The sequence below is a fragment of the Sebastes fasciatus genome, chromosome 11 (genome assembly GCF_043250625.1).
Source record: "Sebastes fasciatus isolate fSebFas1 chromosome 11, fSebFas1.pri, whole genome shotgun sequence".
Classification (NCBI taxonomy): Eukaryota; Metazoa; Chordata; class Actinopteri; order Perciformes; family Sebastidae; genus Sebastes; species Sebastes fasciatus.
Window position 1 is genome coordinate 35,189,247 of NC_133805.1, and position 12,947 is coordinate 35,202,193.

The 12,947-nt window shown below is 42.9% G+C and overlaps 1 protein-coding gene and 3 non-coding genes across 4 annotated transcripts; 1 reads left to right on the plus strand and 3 right to left on the minus strand.

Moving 5' to 3' along the window:
* The first annotated feature begins 1,306 nt into the window (after positions 1-1,306).
* Positions 1,307-4,133, plus strand: LOC141777283 (uncharacterized). The gene is made up of 7 exons (XM_074651408.1): positions 1,307-1,967; positions 2,157-2,228; positions 2,367-2,605; positions 2,955-3,008; positions 3,123-3,233; positions 3,398-3,475; positions 3,583-4,133. The coding sequence occupies exons 1-3, from the start codon at positions 1,307-1,309 to the stop codon at positions 2,429-2,431; spliced, it is 798 nt and encodes a 265-aa protein (XP_074507509.1). The 3' UTR covers positions 2,432-2,605; positions 2,955-3,008; positions 3,123-3,233; positions 3,398-3,475; positions 3,583-4,133.
* Positions 4,134-5,065: 932 nt separating this feature from the next.
* trnat-ugu (transfer RNA threonine (anticodon UGU)) lies at positions 5,066-5,138 on the minus strand. The gene has a single exon. It is a non-coding gene; the product is annotated as a tRNA-Thr (tRNA).
* A 235-nt stretch (positions 5,139-5,373) lies between these two features.
* Positions 5,374-5,447, minus strand: trnat-agu (transfer RNA threonine (anticodon AGU)). Its single transcript has one exon. It is a non-coding gene; the product is annotated as a tRNA-Thr (tRNA).
* Positions 5,448-5,740: 293 nt separating this feature from the next.
* On the minus strand, positions 5,741-5,814 carry trnat-ugu (transfer RNA threonine (anticodon UGU)). Its single transcript has one exon. It is a non-coding gene; the product is annotated as a tRNA-Thr (tRNA).
* Positions 5,815-12,947: the final 7,133 nt, after the last annotated feature.

The window sequence follows — 12,947 nt, forward strand, 5'->3', positions numbered from 1 at the left end:
GAACTACAAGCTAACGTAACATTATTAAAAACGAACCAACATGTTATTATAATGTATCCTGGCGCTGTGTGACGTGTTCTTGCTTGTGTGAGCGCTATAAAGTTGTCATTAGCCGTGTTTCCTCAGTTTATTGTGTCGAGCTGCTGCGGTACTTTGGGATGAATTACAAGCTAACGAAACTTAACATTCCTTAGGTTGAAAGCATCACGTTGTTAGTTAACATTAATGTCTAATGTAGCGTTAACTACGGTGTATCAGCAGCTTACATCAGCAGTAAGGTTAGATATAACGTTACTCTGGACACACTAACGTTACTTTACATACACACATTGACAGAATGATAAATGAACAAGCTTCATATGAATCATAAAGTCGTCGTGTTTGCACTTAACGCTACGTCGACTACTTTCAGTCTCCGTTGTATAACGTTGCTGTTGTCACAGCATGTACTTATACTTAAGGTTTTTAATGCAGGACTTTTACTTGTAGCAGAGTATTTCTACACTGTGGTATCAGTACTATCACTGAAGTACAAGATCAGAGTACTTCTTCCACCTCTGTTAAAATGAGAGAACACCAGAATATTGTTTATTAATTGAGAACCAATGTCTCTGAGGGTTTTTCATACTTTGTCATGTTGTGTACAACGTACTATTCATGCTTAATTTTAACACTTATTATATGCTTCTATACCATATTACAATTTTCAAAATACTAAATAGGCCACGTTTGTCTGAGCTTGTCAAAAGCAGAATATATCAAATATAGTCTAATGCATGTCTGTTTGGGATAGGAAAGGTGAATTGAATGCAGGGCGTTGCTGGATAAGACACTTCACACTTCAGTGTTACTTGAGTCAGAATCACTGGTTGGGGGTGGGGGGGCTGAGCTCCCTTCACCTTCAAGTTCTTTCCCATGGGTAGTTCAAAGCATTTAACCCATGGGGGGGGGGGGGGGCATCTTTGAGGTGTAAATAGTCTGCCTCAACAACCAGAGCTCATCGTTAAGACATACACAAAGGCAGGCACTTAATCAAGGTACTATACAAAGTAGTAAAGGTAATATTAAAGTAAAGGTATTTGATATCATTTTTTTTTTCTTCAAAACCCTGATAAATACAGTGAGAATATGTAGACAGTAAAGGGGCTAGAGCTGAGATGTGAACCGCCTAATTCCTGCTCTCCCTTGAGACCCTCACTATTAACATTTGTTATGAAAACAATGCCTGTCTATAACATATTAATAGATCAATATGCTTTTCTTCACTACAGGTAAAATGCAGAAAACTGTTTTTTTCCCTGGGAGAATGAGTGTCACATTCCGCAAGGGACCACTTGGTTATCTCCGTCAGGATCCAACGGATGCAGCCAAACTCCTTAAAGACAACCCCTCTCTACAGGACAAGTCTGCACCCGTGAAGGAGGAGCTGGTCAGGAAAAATGCACTGTCTGTGATCATTTTAAGAGGAGGGGATGCTTCAGATAAAACTGAGGTGGCTGGAGAATACATCCTGCAGTTTGGGAAATATAAAGGGAAGTCCTTCCGCTGGCTCCTTGAAAATGACATTGGGTATACCATCTACCTAATCAAGAACCAGCAAAAGGAGGAGACTGCAGGAGTGTTCATGGCAGGGGGGCACAGCAAGGACAGCCTGCTGTCATTTGTGAGCTATGCCCTCAGCTTTCAAGAAATCCAGTCTCTTCTCAATTATGAGAAACAAAAGCCAGTTGTGACAGCAGCAGCATCAGAGGATGACCAGCTGGTTGGTTTTGGCTCTCGTGCCAAAAGCACCTGGAGAGAGATTTGGGACAGCAGGGATGATGGCTATGCAGCCTTTATTATGAGGAAAAGCTGTGCTCCAGGAACAAAGATGCACAAACTACAAGTGTACCTGCAGAAGAAGCTGCCCTCCCCCTCTGGCTCCTCTCTGGTGACACATGCCTCACAGGCCCCTGCTGAAGCCATGGGTGGGTCTTGTTTTCCATTTGTTTTGTCAAAAAAATGTATATGCTGTCATGGTATCCAGTGTATTTTAGTACACCAAAGGGAGTAAACTTCGTCTTCCATTATTTCAGTGGTGATTTTATTCATACTATCCTAAGTACAGTAAAGCCATATTTTTAGTACATTCTAATTCTTGTCCGTTTGCATCACAGTGATGGATGAAGATGAAGAGCTGGAGAGAGCGATGCTGGGTATCTGTCCTTCTAAGCAACATGTGCAGAGCTGTGAGTAAACATTTGTTGTCTTATATTGGTTTGTTTCTACTGCCTGAAGATTCAAAATAATTTACAGTTCAGCCTGTTTAATATTAATTGTGTATTCTATATAGTTTATATTTAATTGTTTTTGTTTGTGTTTTACAGCTGTTTCTGCACCATCAGCATCAACTGCCAGACGACAGGCTTCGGGAACAGAAAGAGGTTCTTAACCAAACAAAAACGTCCTGTCGTCGACAGAGACTCTGGGACCATGAATTCTTATCCCAAACCGAAGCATGACATAAACCGTTCCTTCTCATGTTGACCATGTTCTGGTCATGTTTGTGTTTTGCTGTTCAACTTGTTGTCCTAGTGACTATGAATTGATTCCAGTCATGGCGAGGGTAAGTAGCACTCTTTATTCCAGTTTTTAGACTTATATGATGAATATATATATATATAGGACTGCTGTGGTTACTAACACTTGTATGCATGTGTTTGCAGTGTGCCATGTTGCTTCCCCTGCTTAGGCTAAATTGTAATGACTGACTACTAAATATTTATCCATACAGAACTAAACTGCATGTGTATGAATGAAATTCTTTATACTTTAATGTAACAAACAGTCTGTTTAACTATATAAGGCTGAGATAAGCAGGTGAAGTAAAAGATGGATAATGTATGCCTTTACTAACACCAGTTTTTTTTATATTGTCAAAATATAAATGACTGACAAGATTTTTTCTGTTGTAGTACCATCTGCTACACTGTCCACACCAACTGAACTGACGGGTTCACAAGTAGATGGTAAATGCATTATATTTCTTTTTATCCATTTAAACCTTTCTGTCATATTCCCTCTGATTATGTCCGTTATAAACCAATAATTGATTACTTTTTGTGGTCCTTATCTCCTTGCAGCCCCTGCTCTGCCGATGGTAAAGAGACCTGTGCCCCTTCCTCAGGAGCTGATGTTCCTGATGCCAGAAACACCAGGACCCTTGCCAACAGAGACAACTGTCACTGTCCCAGGTGTGTATTATTTTAACTGTATTTGCATCTTAAAAATATCCATATGTAGTGTCCATCGGAACTGTTCTCATTGATGTAAATCAGATACTGGTGCACAATGTCATAGTCAAGTTTTTTATTTATCTTACTGTGAATAATAATGAAATGTTTAATATTCTATATAGTGTCAGAGGCACTTCCGATTTCTCCTGAGACGTCTGCAGAGCCCATTCAACCGCCGCTGCAACCGCCAAGAGCTCAAAGTAAGTATTTGAATGTTCTTGATTTGGTTGTGTGCGTGTCAAAGAGATAGAATCAAGTCAACACACAATCTTAATAATTTGCTATGTCTTTCTTCTTGCCTGACCAGGTCAGCCATTACCCAGGCCATCAGCTGTCCCCAGCTGTCCTCCTCCACAGCTTAAACAGCATTTGCATAGGAATGATTCTGTCCCAAGCTTTTTGATCCATATTTTATTTATTTGTTTTTACCTTTATTTTATTCAGGGGGAGGTTCACTGAGGGCAATGCTCTCTTTTTCAGGAACGCCCTGATCACATTCACACAGTTACACATTCACACCTGGAAGCTGCCCAGTACAACCACAGTCTGATCTGCTGGTCACTGAGCAACTCCACTGGAGCGGTTGGGGGGGCCTTGCTCAAGGGCATCTCAGTGGTGGTAATGAGGGAGGGCCACCACTGCCCCATATAAGCGGTTTATCAATGTAACCGTGATCACTGTAACCGGTTTCCACTGTATATACTGTATATTTTGCTCATGTAAATAATTATTACATTTATTATATACAATATTATATTTACTTTACCTTACATTTTTGTGTGATATATGTGTGACCTTGCAATATGGGCTCTGTTGAATATTTACTGTTACAGTTGTGGTTAATAAATACATTTAATTCACTAATGTCTACATGTCTCATTAATAAATTAATAATTTATAGTGAACAGTAAAGTCTCTAATTGAAGTAATTAAGTAATTGCAATTTAAATGTTACACATAGGAAGAAAACTCTGTAATATAATTGGTTAATAGCTTTAAGTAAGTCAAGAACTTGATATAACCAGACTAGTCTAATCTAATGATAATCAGAAGAAGTAAATAACAAACTAAGACTCACATTTCTTGATTCCCAAATAGCTCATTATCTTTGACAATGTATCACAGACTTTGTACCAAGTGGGATTCGAACCAGCTCCAGATAATCATTCTTAAATATTCAGGAGAAAACTGCTGGACCAGAGCCGCGTTTTCAGCACCTTGGACAGCGTTAATAAGTCTGCAATTTCAGTGGCTGTCAGTGTATGCCACCTATACGCGACTTGCCCCGCGCTGACAAGCGGAGATACTGTCCACTATACTAACGAGGACTGCTTCATCCCTGTTTTTGGCACGTCAATGGACAGGTGGCGCTGTTCCAGTGTATACAGGGAATATACAGAGATATGGAATGAGCCCGTAGGTGTGAATGTGAGTGTGATTGGTTGTCCGTCTCTAGTGTCCGCCCTGTGATAGTCTGCCGATCTGTCCAGGGTGTACCCCGCCTACCTTTACCATTTATCCATTACCTTGACACATTTCTCCATCCTTGCCTCAGGTGGGAATGGAACCCATGACCTTCAGCTCCACAGCAAATACACAGGAGCAGAATCCCCCTTCCCTCTCAAACCATAACTTCCAGACTATAGTACTAACGCACCTCCTCTTGTTGGTGTTCATTCCGTTCTCTCTTCCATTGTTTCCAAACGAGACAATGTTTTTCCAGAAAAAAGTCACATCATGTCCTGAATAACTCTTCTCCTTTTAAAGTCCACAGACTGCTGTCCTGTGTGAGGCACTGTTGGGGTTTGAACCCAAGATCTCCTGTTTACAAGACAGGCGTTTTAACCACCAAGCCACAGCGCCACCGTTTCTTGCCGTCTTCTTCTCTCATGTCAAAGCTGCATTCATATCCAAAATGTAAAAAAGAGTTCAACACAGGAGCTCTCTGTTTCCTCATCACAACAGTCAACTTTTAACCGGAACCAGTCTTGCTCTAAACTGAACCACTGAGTTTTCCAGCCTAAACTAAACCCTTGATGTTGAGGTGGCAGAGATAAACATGACAGACTTCATTTAAGAGCTCATTTCTGCAACAACCAGGCACTGCTGGGATTTGAACCCAGGATCTCCTGTTTACTAGACAGGCACTTTAACCAGCTAAGCCACAGCACCTCCTACAGTAGTCGAATGACCATGGAAAACAGTTTGATGGGCATTCTACTTCTATTCTATTTCTATGATGTAAACATGAACTTTGTTTGTTTACAAGAAAACTAAACAGGGCACCTTTAACTTCTCACCATGCTGCAGTGTACAGGTATACTCCGAGACCCTGTGACATCACTGTTGGTTGTGGTTTCAGGTGCATGCGATGCTGACTGTGGTCGGGGGTCAAACAAACTTGTATTGGGTAGTTCATATGAAATGCATTTAGTCCAAAGAGAGAGACAATCTCTGCAACCAAAAGGCACTGCTGGGATTTGAACCCAGGATCTCCTGTTTACAAGACAGGCACTTTAACCAACTAAGCCACAGCGCCTCCTACTGCTGCAGCTCCCCGTTGCAAGAAGACAACGGGCTAGTAAACATGGATGTAAACAGTACTGGATTTAAAACACTTAGAAACTCACTGATAGCTTCTTCCATTCTGTGTTTCTTCACTCCAACAGTCAACATTTAACCAGAACAACAGTGTTCCTCTAAACTTAACTATGTAGTTTTCCTGCCTAGACTAAAACATTGGTACAGAGCTGGCAGAGATAAACATCCATCCATCCATTATCTGTACCTGCTCATCCTATTCAGGGTCGGGCGGGGGGGGGGGGGGGCTGGTGCAGATCCCAGTTGACATTATGTGAAGGCGGGGTACACCCTGGACACGTCACCAGACTATAGTACTACACCACCTCCTCTTGTTGGTGTTCATTCCGTTCTTTCTTCCATTGTTTCCTTTCATTTCCACACAAATGAGACAATGTTTTTCCAGGACAATGTCACATCATGTCCTGAATCTATTTTCCCAAGATCTACTGTTTACAAGACAGGCACTTTAACCACTAAGCCACAGCGTCTCTGTTTTTTGTTGTCTTCTTCTCTCAAATCAAAGTTGCATACATATCCAAAATGTAAAAAATAGTTGCAAAGAGTTCAACACAGGAGCTTTCTGTTTCTTCATCACAACATTCAACTTTTGACCAGAGGTCTGTACTACGAAGCAAATTCAACATACGGTATCTTCTCGTTATCTGGCTTCACTAACCCTAACAAATGAGATCCCGCTAAGCGGTCCTACAGCGGTGGTTATCAACTCGGTAAATCAACCCAGGCTTTCTCAGTCTGGATATGAGCGTTTTCACATGAACGGGGCGGTATTTGCAGCATATGACCAATCACAGACATTGACAAGTCTACTGACTTGCAAACAGACAGGCAGAGCGGCACATTTTACAAAGGAAGACTAAACTTTATTATAAACTTCTTGCGCTCTCATTGGCTGTAGCTTCTGGCAGGAGTCCCCAACATGTCCAGATATTCAGCATGCTAGATATCTGGAATGTGTGTGCAAGGCATCTGTGTGTGTGTTTATACACTCATATTAACATTTGAAATCTCTCTCCCTCAAGGTGATGAAGAAGCTCGCAGGTACAGCCTCTGACACGGCCACCTGGGTTACTAACGTTGGTAACGAGTACGGGCAGGTCCTCATGAGGTCCTTTCTGACAGAAGGGTAGACCGACTTATCCGACTCGTTCGGGGGGGGGGGGGGTCACAAGGACTCGCTGGTCCCTCGTCCTCGCAGACTACGTGGCCATCAGAGAGGCAGTGCTGGCAAGCCGAGGATGATGGCTCAGACTGAAATCCAGCTCTTTGAGCTAAGTCAGAGGACCCTGTACCAGTGGTAAGAGTTAAACATGAAGCTGTGTTGATGTGTTGTAATCTCTACTGTCATTGATGTTAGATGAGGAGCCTAAAAACAGCCTGTGTTTGTCTTCCAGGTTCTCTCGGCGCCAGAAAGGGGCGGGGAGGGATAAGCTGCTGCAGGGAACTGGCGTCGTCCTCCAGCTAAAGGGCTGTCCTCTGTACAGGTCGGGTAAGGACAGCCCTTTAGCTTCAATGTCCCCGAGGACCAGCCAGGACCCTCACATCAAGGTCCCCCTCCTCCCCCTCCACTCCCTACTCCCCCTCCACCAGATGAGGAGCAGCCAGGACCCTCATCTGGTGGCCACCCCCATCCTCGTCCTCCTCCAGCACCGCACCCGGGTGGCCTTATCACTCCTCCCCCTGCTGGCCAGCCTCCTCTTTCTGGACCAAAAAAAACTGTCCCGGTCCACGATGTACAGGAAGAGGAAGGCGGCCAAAGCTGCCGCAGGGCTGGGGCCGCCGCCCAGGAGCAAAACCCGCCGGCCGATGTTGCAGTACACCTGCAGCAAGTGTGGCAAGCCCAGGACGATCGACACCGGCCACACTCGCATTGGAGGAGTCGCGTATTGCGCATCGGTTGGCGTAAAAACTGTGGAGGAATGGAGGGAGGAAATGAGGACACGGGGGGGAGACCAGGGCGGGGACTGAGGGACATTTGAGATGCAGCTCAGCACTGTGGGTCAACAGGAAGAGGAACACCAGAGAAAAGGCCATGCTGTGATTTGGGATCAAAAACTTTTGACTTTTGCTCTAGGTCTCTAGTTTGATCCATCCATCCTCTGAATGCTCTAGGTCTCTAGTTTGATCCATCCATCCTCTGAATGCTCTAGGTCTCTAGTTTGATCCATCCATCCTCTGAATGCTCTAGGTCTCTAGTTTGATCCATCCATCCTCTGAATGCTCTGGGTCTATAGTCTGATCCATCCATCCATCCTCTGAATGCTCTAGGTCTTTAGTCTGATCCATCCATCCATCCATCCATCCATCCATCCTCTGAATGCTCTAGGTCTCTAGTCTGATCCATCCATCCTCTGAATGCTCTAGGTCTCTAGTTTGATCCATCCATCCTCTGAATGCTCTAGGTCTTTAGTTTGTGGCTGTAAAGTTTCATGAGGCTGTGATTATCCTAGAGTTCACCACAGGTCATTTTATACAGGGAGGTCAATAAAATGTCTCCTATGGGGACTAACATCATCACACATGAATCCAGTTGGGCTCATTGGATCCACCAGAGTCTCAGCTTATGTTTTTTGCCCCAAACTGCATGTGATTATCATAAAGTGGGCATGTCTGTAAAGTGGAGACTCGTGGGTACCCATAGAACCCATTTACATTCACTGATCTGGAGGTCAGAGGTCAAGGGACCCCTTTGAAAATGGACATGACAGTTAATTCTTTCCCCGCTAAAAGTTAGCCCAACTTTGGAGCGTTATTTAACCTCCTTCTCCTCCTCCTTGTTTTCATTTATGATGTATGTTTTCACTGTACTTTATGTTCACCAGTTAGTCTAGAACTCTGTTTCCGCTGCTGTTTGACAGTTTTTGTTTTTTAAATAAAATGAAAAAGTCTGCAATTTGTTTGGAAGCTTTATTATTTCTGATTATTTATAATTCATTATAGTTTATAGTTGTAATAACGTCAAACTTTAATGTTACTCTATGAACTTATAACGTTACACTATGAATCACTGCTTCGTGTTAACCAGCTAACGTTCATGCTGTTTAAACTGTTTTATTCAGCTGCTGGCTGCTAACATCACTAACACTCTGCTGTAGCTCTAACTCACCTGTTTAATATCACCTGATATTATCTTATTATCTGATCCATCTGCTTCCATTAAACTGATCTCTCGTGATTATCATGTAGAGCCAAGAAACACGAGGCTACTTTCATTCATGTGTCTGGAGTTCTACAGTCCAGTAGAGCTGAATACAGCTGTTAACAGACAGCTGTATTCAGCTAATACAGTTGTCTGTTAATACAGTTAGCTGTGTGTTAATACAGCTGTTGACAGCTAACCCACATCTGTTCATCCACCTACTGTATTCTATATTTCATCTATATAAAGATGTCAGAACATGTGATGATGAACATGTTGTGATGCTTTAGTTTGGTATTGATGACATACAGATGTGAGAGGAGGAAACCACTGTAATGTAGCTGTATGTGTCCTCTGGTTCAGGACTTCACCTGCTGAGGACACAGATATCAGCAGAACTAGGAGGAAGAGGAGCATTTCTTAAATCCTCTGTTCTCTGATTCTGCTGTGTGACAGGAGCTACTGGTGATAATAATAATGACAGTGTAGATATTAGAATCCTTTTATTGTGATGTGGTAGGGTTAAGGTTACATGTTTCACAGCGCTTAAGGTTACATGTTTCACAACTTCTTCTCTTCCTTTCTTGTGTTTCTTTTCAGGAGGAGGAGGTGCGGGGTCCTGATGTCCAGCCAGGTTATCAGGGCGTCCCAAAGCTGATCCAGTCCCTGCTGGACTGAAGACGGAGCGTTACATCTGTCTGGTCTGTGGACACAGCCGGTACAAAGGACATCACTTCAGGACGCTCTGTGGAGGACTGACTGGCTGAGAAGAGGAAGCAGGATCCAAACAGAGTTACCTCCCCCTGTTGTTGTGTGTTTCAGTCTCTCTGATGTCTCTTTATTATTAATGTCCTTCTCTGCAGAAACACAGACAGACAGAGAGACAGAGACACAGAGAGACAGACAGCTACTTTATTTGACCTCTCAGGTGGTGTTTCAGCCGACTATAGAACAAACCGTATGTAGTTGTATTGTTTTCTACTGTTGTTGTTGTTTACAGAGTGAACAGATGTAGAGGAGGAAACACACACAGCTGTGTAGATGTGTGTAGATGAAGCTTTACATCTAAATAATGCTCCTTGTTCACTGCAGCTGAGGACAAAGACTTTAGATATGGATGTGTTCATCCTCAGCTGATAGGAGGGAGATGATGTTTCACTCTCATGGTGTCAATAATCAAACAGCATGTTGTAATCAGTCATCACTGTCTGGACCAGCAGCATCTGGCTCTATCTCTGTACACATTATATATATATATATATATATATATATATATATATATATATATATATATACACAGTATTATTATTACTATATTGAATGTAACCTTTGAATGATTTGAGGTGTTCAATAAAAACAGGCCTTCTGTGCTGAACTGTGGATCGTTGTCTCAGACTGTGTTCTTGTTTCAGGCTGACAGAATAATGTCATTATAACATTTCATTTAAAAAGATCACGGGCGGCTGGTTAACTCAGTCGGTAGAGCGAGCGCCCATGTATGGCCAAGGCTCAGTCCTAGCAGCGGTGGACCAGGGTTCGAATCCGGCCTGTGGTCCTTTCTGCATGTCATTTCTCTCTCTCCCCCTTTCCAACACTCTATCCACTGTCCTATCAATAAATGCTTAAAAATGCCCCCAAAAAATAACTTTAAAAAAAAAAAAAAAAAAAGATCATCATGTGAGAGTCTGTTTAATGCAGAAGGCTTACTTTCATTTCAAAGGGGGGGATGAGAGATCTTTGTCCACCTAGACCCTGATTCTGGTTCAACAGCTGGGTCAGGGAAACGTCATCGGAACCGGACTGATGTGGTTCAGGACTGATGTGGTCTTGCTGTGTTGTAGTACAGAGTCAGTCTGCAGGTTTCAGTTTGACCTGTGCACCTGTGCAAATAAGGTGAAAAAGCTGTTTCCATGCCAGAGTATCTATCAGAGTATTCCAGCTTCTTAAAAGTGGGATAAGGGCTTATCTGGGTTTCTACAACCGAGCAGAGCTTCAAGAAATAAACCCGATATTCAAAAAATCTTGATCATAACCAGGATACTACTATACATATACTATACATATACTATACTATACATACCGCAAGGCCCTAAGGGCGCTGGCACATGCCAACATTTACTTTTAATCAAACTCTGGTGCGTTGCAGATGTGCATCATCTCTCAACTCTTGAACCGTCTTTTAACTGTTCACTGTAGCACAGATTTGATTACAAACCTTTCTTTACTATCAATCTTTTTACTATTGTTCTATATCATTTACTACCATCCCTCACTGTTTTACGTTTTACTGTACAGTTTAACAACCTTTACTCACCTTGAAGCTCTTCTCCATCCTTGCCGCAGGCAGGGGTCGAACCACTGATCTTCTGCTCCGCGGCAGATACACGGGAGCAGAACACCCCTCCTCAAACCCTCCCCTCCCTCCTCCCACAGAGAAGAATGAACCATATCCGCCCAGGCTCGCTGAATTCATTCTTCTCTGTGAATTTGACACATTTGGAACGAGCCCTGACACAGTTGGCGAGAGCCAATCGGATCGGTGACACAATTGGCGAGAGCCAATCAGACGATCCAAGCTTTTTGCCGTCCAATCAGATCGGTGACACAATTGGCCGGAGCCAATCGGGAGCCTCGTAGGGCGGGTCAAAGCCAAAGCGAACATCCTCCATGTTGGATTCTCGCCGTCAGCCTGACAGCGGCGCTACTACGTGAGTTAAATATGTTATTATTCATTAATTATGAGCGTATAACTCTATAAAAACACACATTCATGTCTGACGTTACAACGCGGAGCTAGCTGAGGTGTTTTTACGGCTTTTTACGGCCCGTTGACTGATACCTGAGTGATGTCAACAACCACCGTGATGCTATAGAGATTATAGTTTATAGTTGTAATAACGTCAAACTTTAATGTTACTCTATGAACTTATAACGTTACACTATGAATCACTGCTTCGTGTTAACCAGCTAACGTTCATGCTGTTTAAACTGTTTTATTCAGCTGCTGGCTGCTAACATCACTAACACTCTGCTGTAGCTCTAACTCACCTGTTTAATATCACCTGATATTATCTTATTATCTGATCCATCTGCTTCCATTAAACTGATCTCTCGTGATTATCATGTAGAGCCAAGAAACACGAGGCTACTTTCATTCATGTGTCTGGAGTTCTACAGTCCAGTAGAGCTGTTAATACAGCTGTATTATTACAGCTGTATTAATACACAGCTAACTGTATTAACAGCTGTGTTAATACAGCTGTTAACAGACAGCTAACCCACATCTGTTCATGCACCTACTGCATTCTATATTTCATGTATATAAAGATGTCAGAACATGTGATGATGAACATGTTGTGATGCTTTAGTTTGGTATTGATGACATACAGATGTGAGAGGAGGAAACCACTGTAATGTAGCTGTATGTGTCCTCTGGTTCAGGACTTCACCTGCTGAGGACACAGATATCAGCAGAACTAGGAGGAAGAGGAGCATTTCTTAAATCCTCTGTTCTCTGATTCTGCTGTGTGACAGGGGCTACTAGTGACAATAATGATGACAGTGTAGATATTAGAATCCTTTATTGTGATGTGGTAGGGTTAAGGTTACATGTTTCACAGCGCTTAAGGTTACATGTTTCACAACTTCTTCTCTTCCTTTCTTGTGTTTCTTTTCAGGAGGAGGTGCAGGGTCCTGATGTCCAGCCAGGTTATCAGTGCGTCCCCAAGCTGATCCAGTCCCTGCTGGACTGAAGACGGAGCGTTACATCTGTCTGGTCTGTGGACACAGCCGGGACAGAGGACATCACTTCAGGACGCTCTGTGGAGGACTGGCTGGCTGAGAAGAGGAGGCAGGATCCAAACAGAGTTACCTCCTCCTGTTGTTGTGTGTTTCAGTCTCTCTGATGTCTCTTTATTATTAATGTCCTTCTC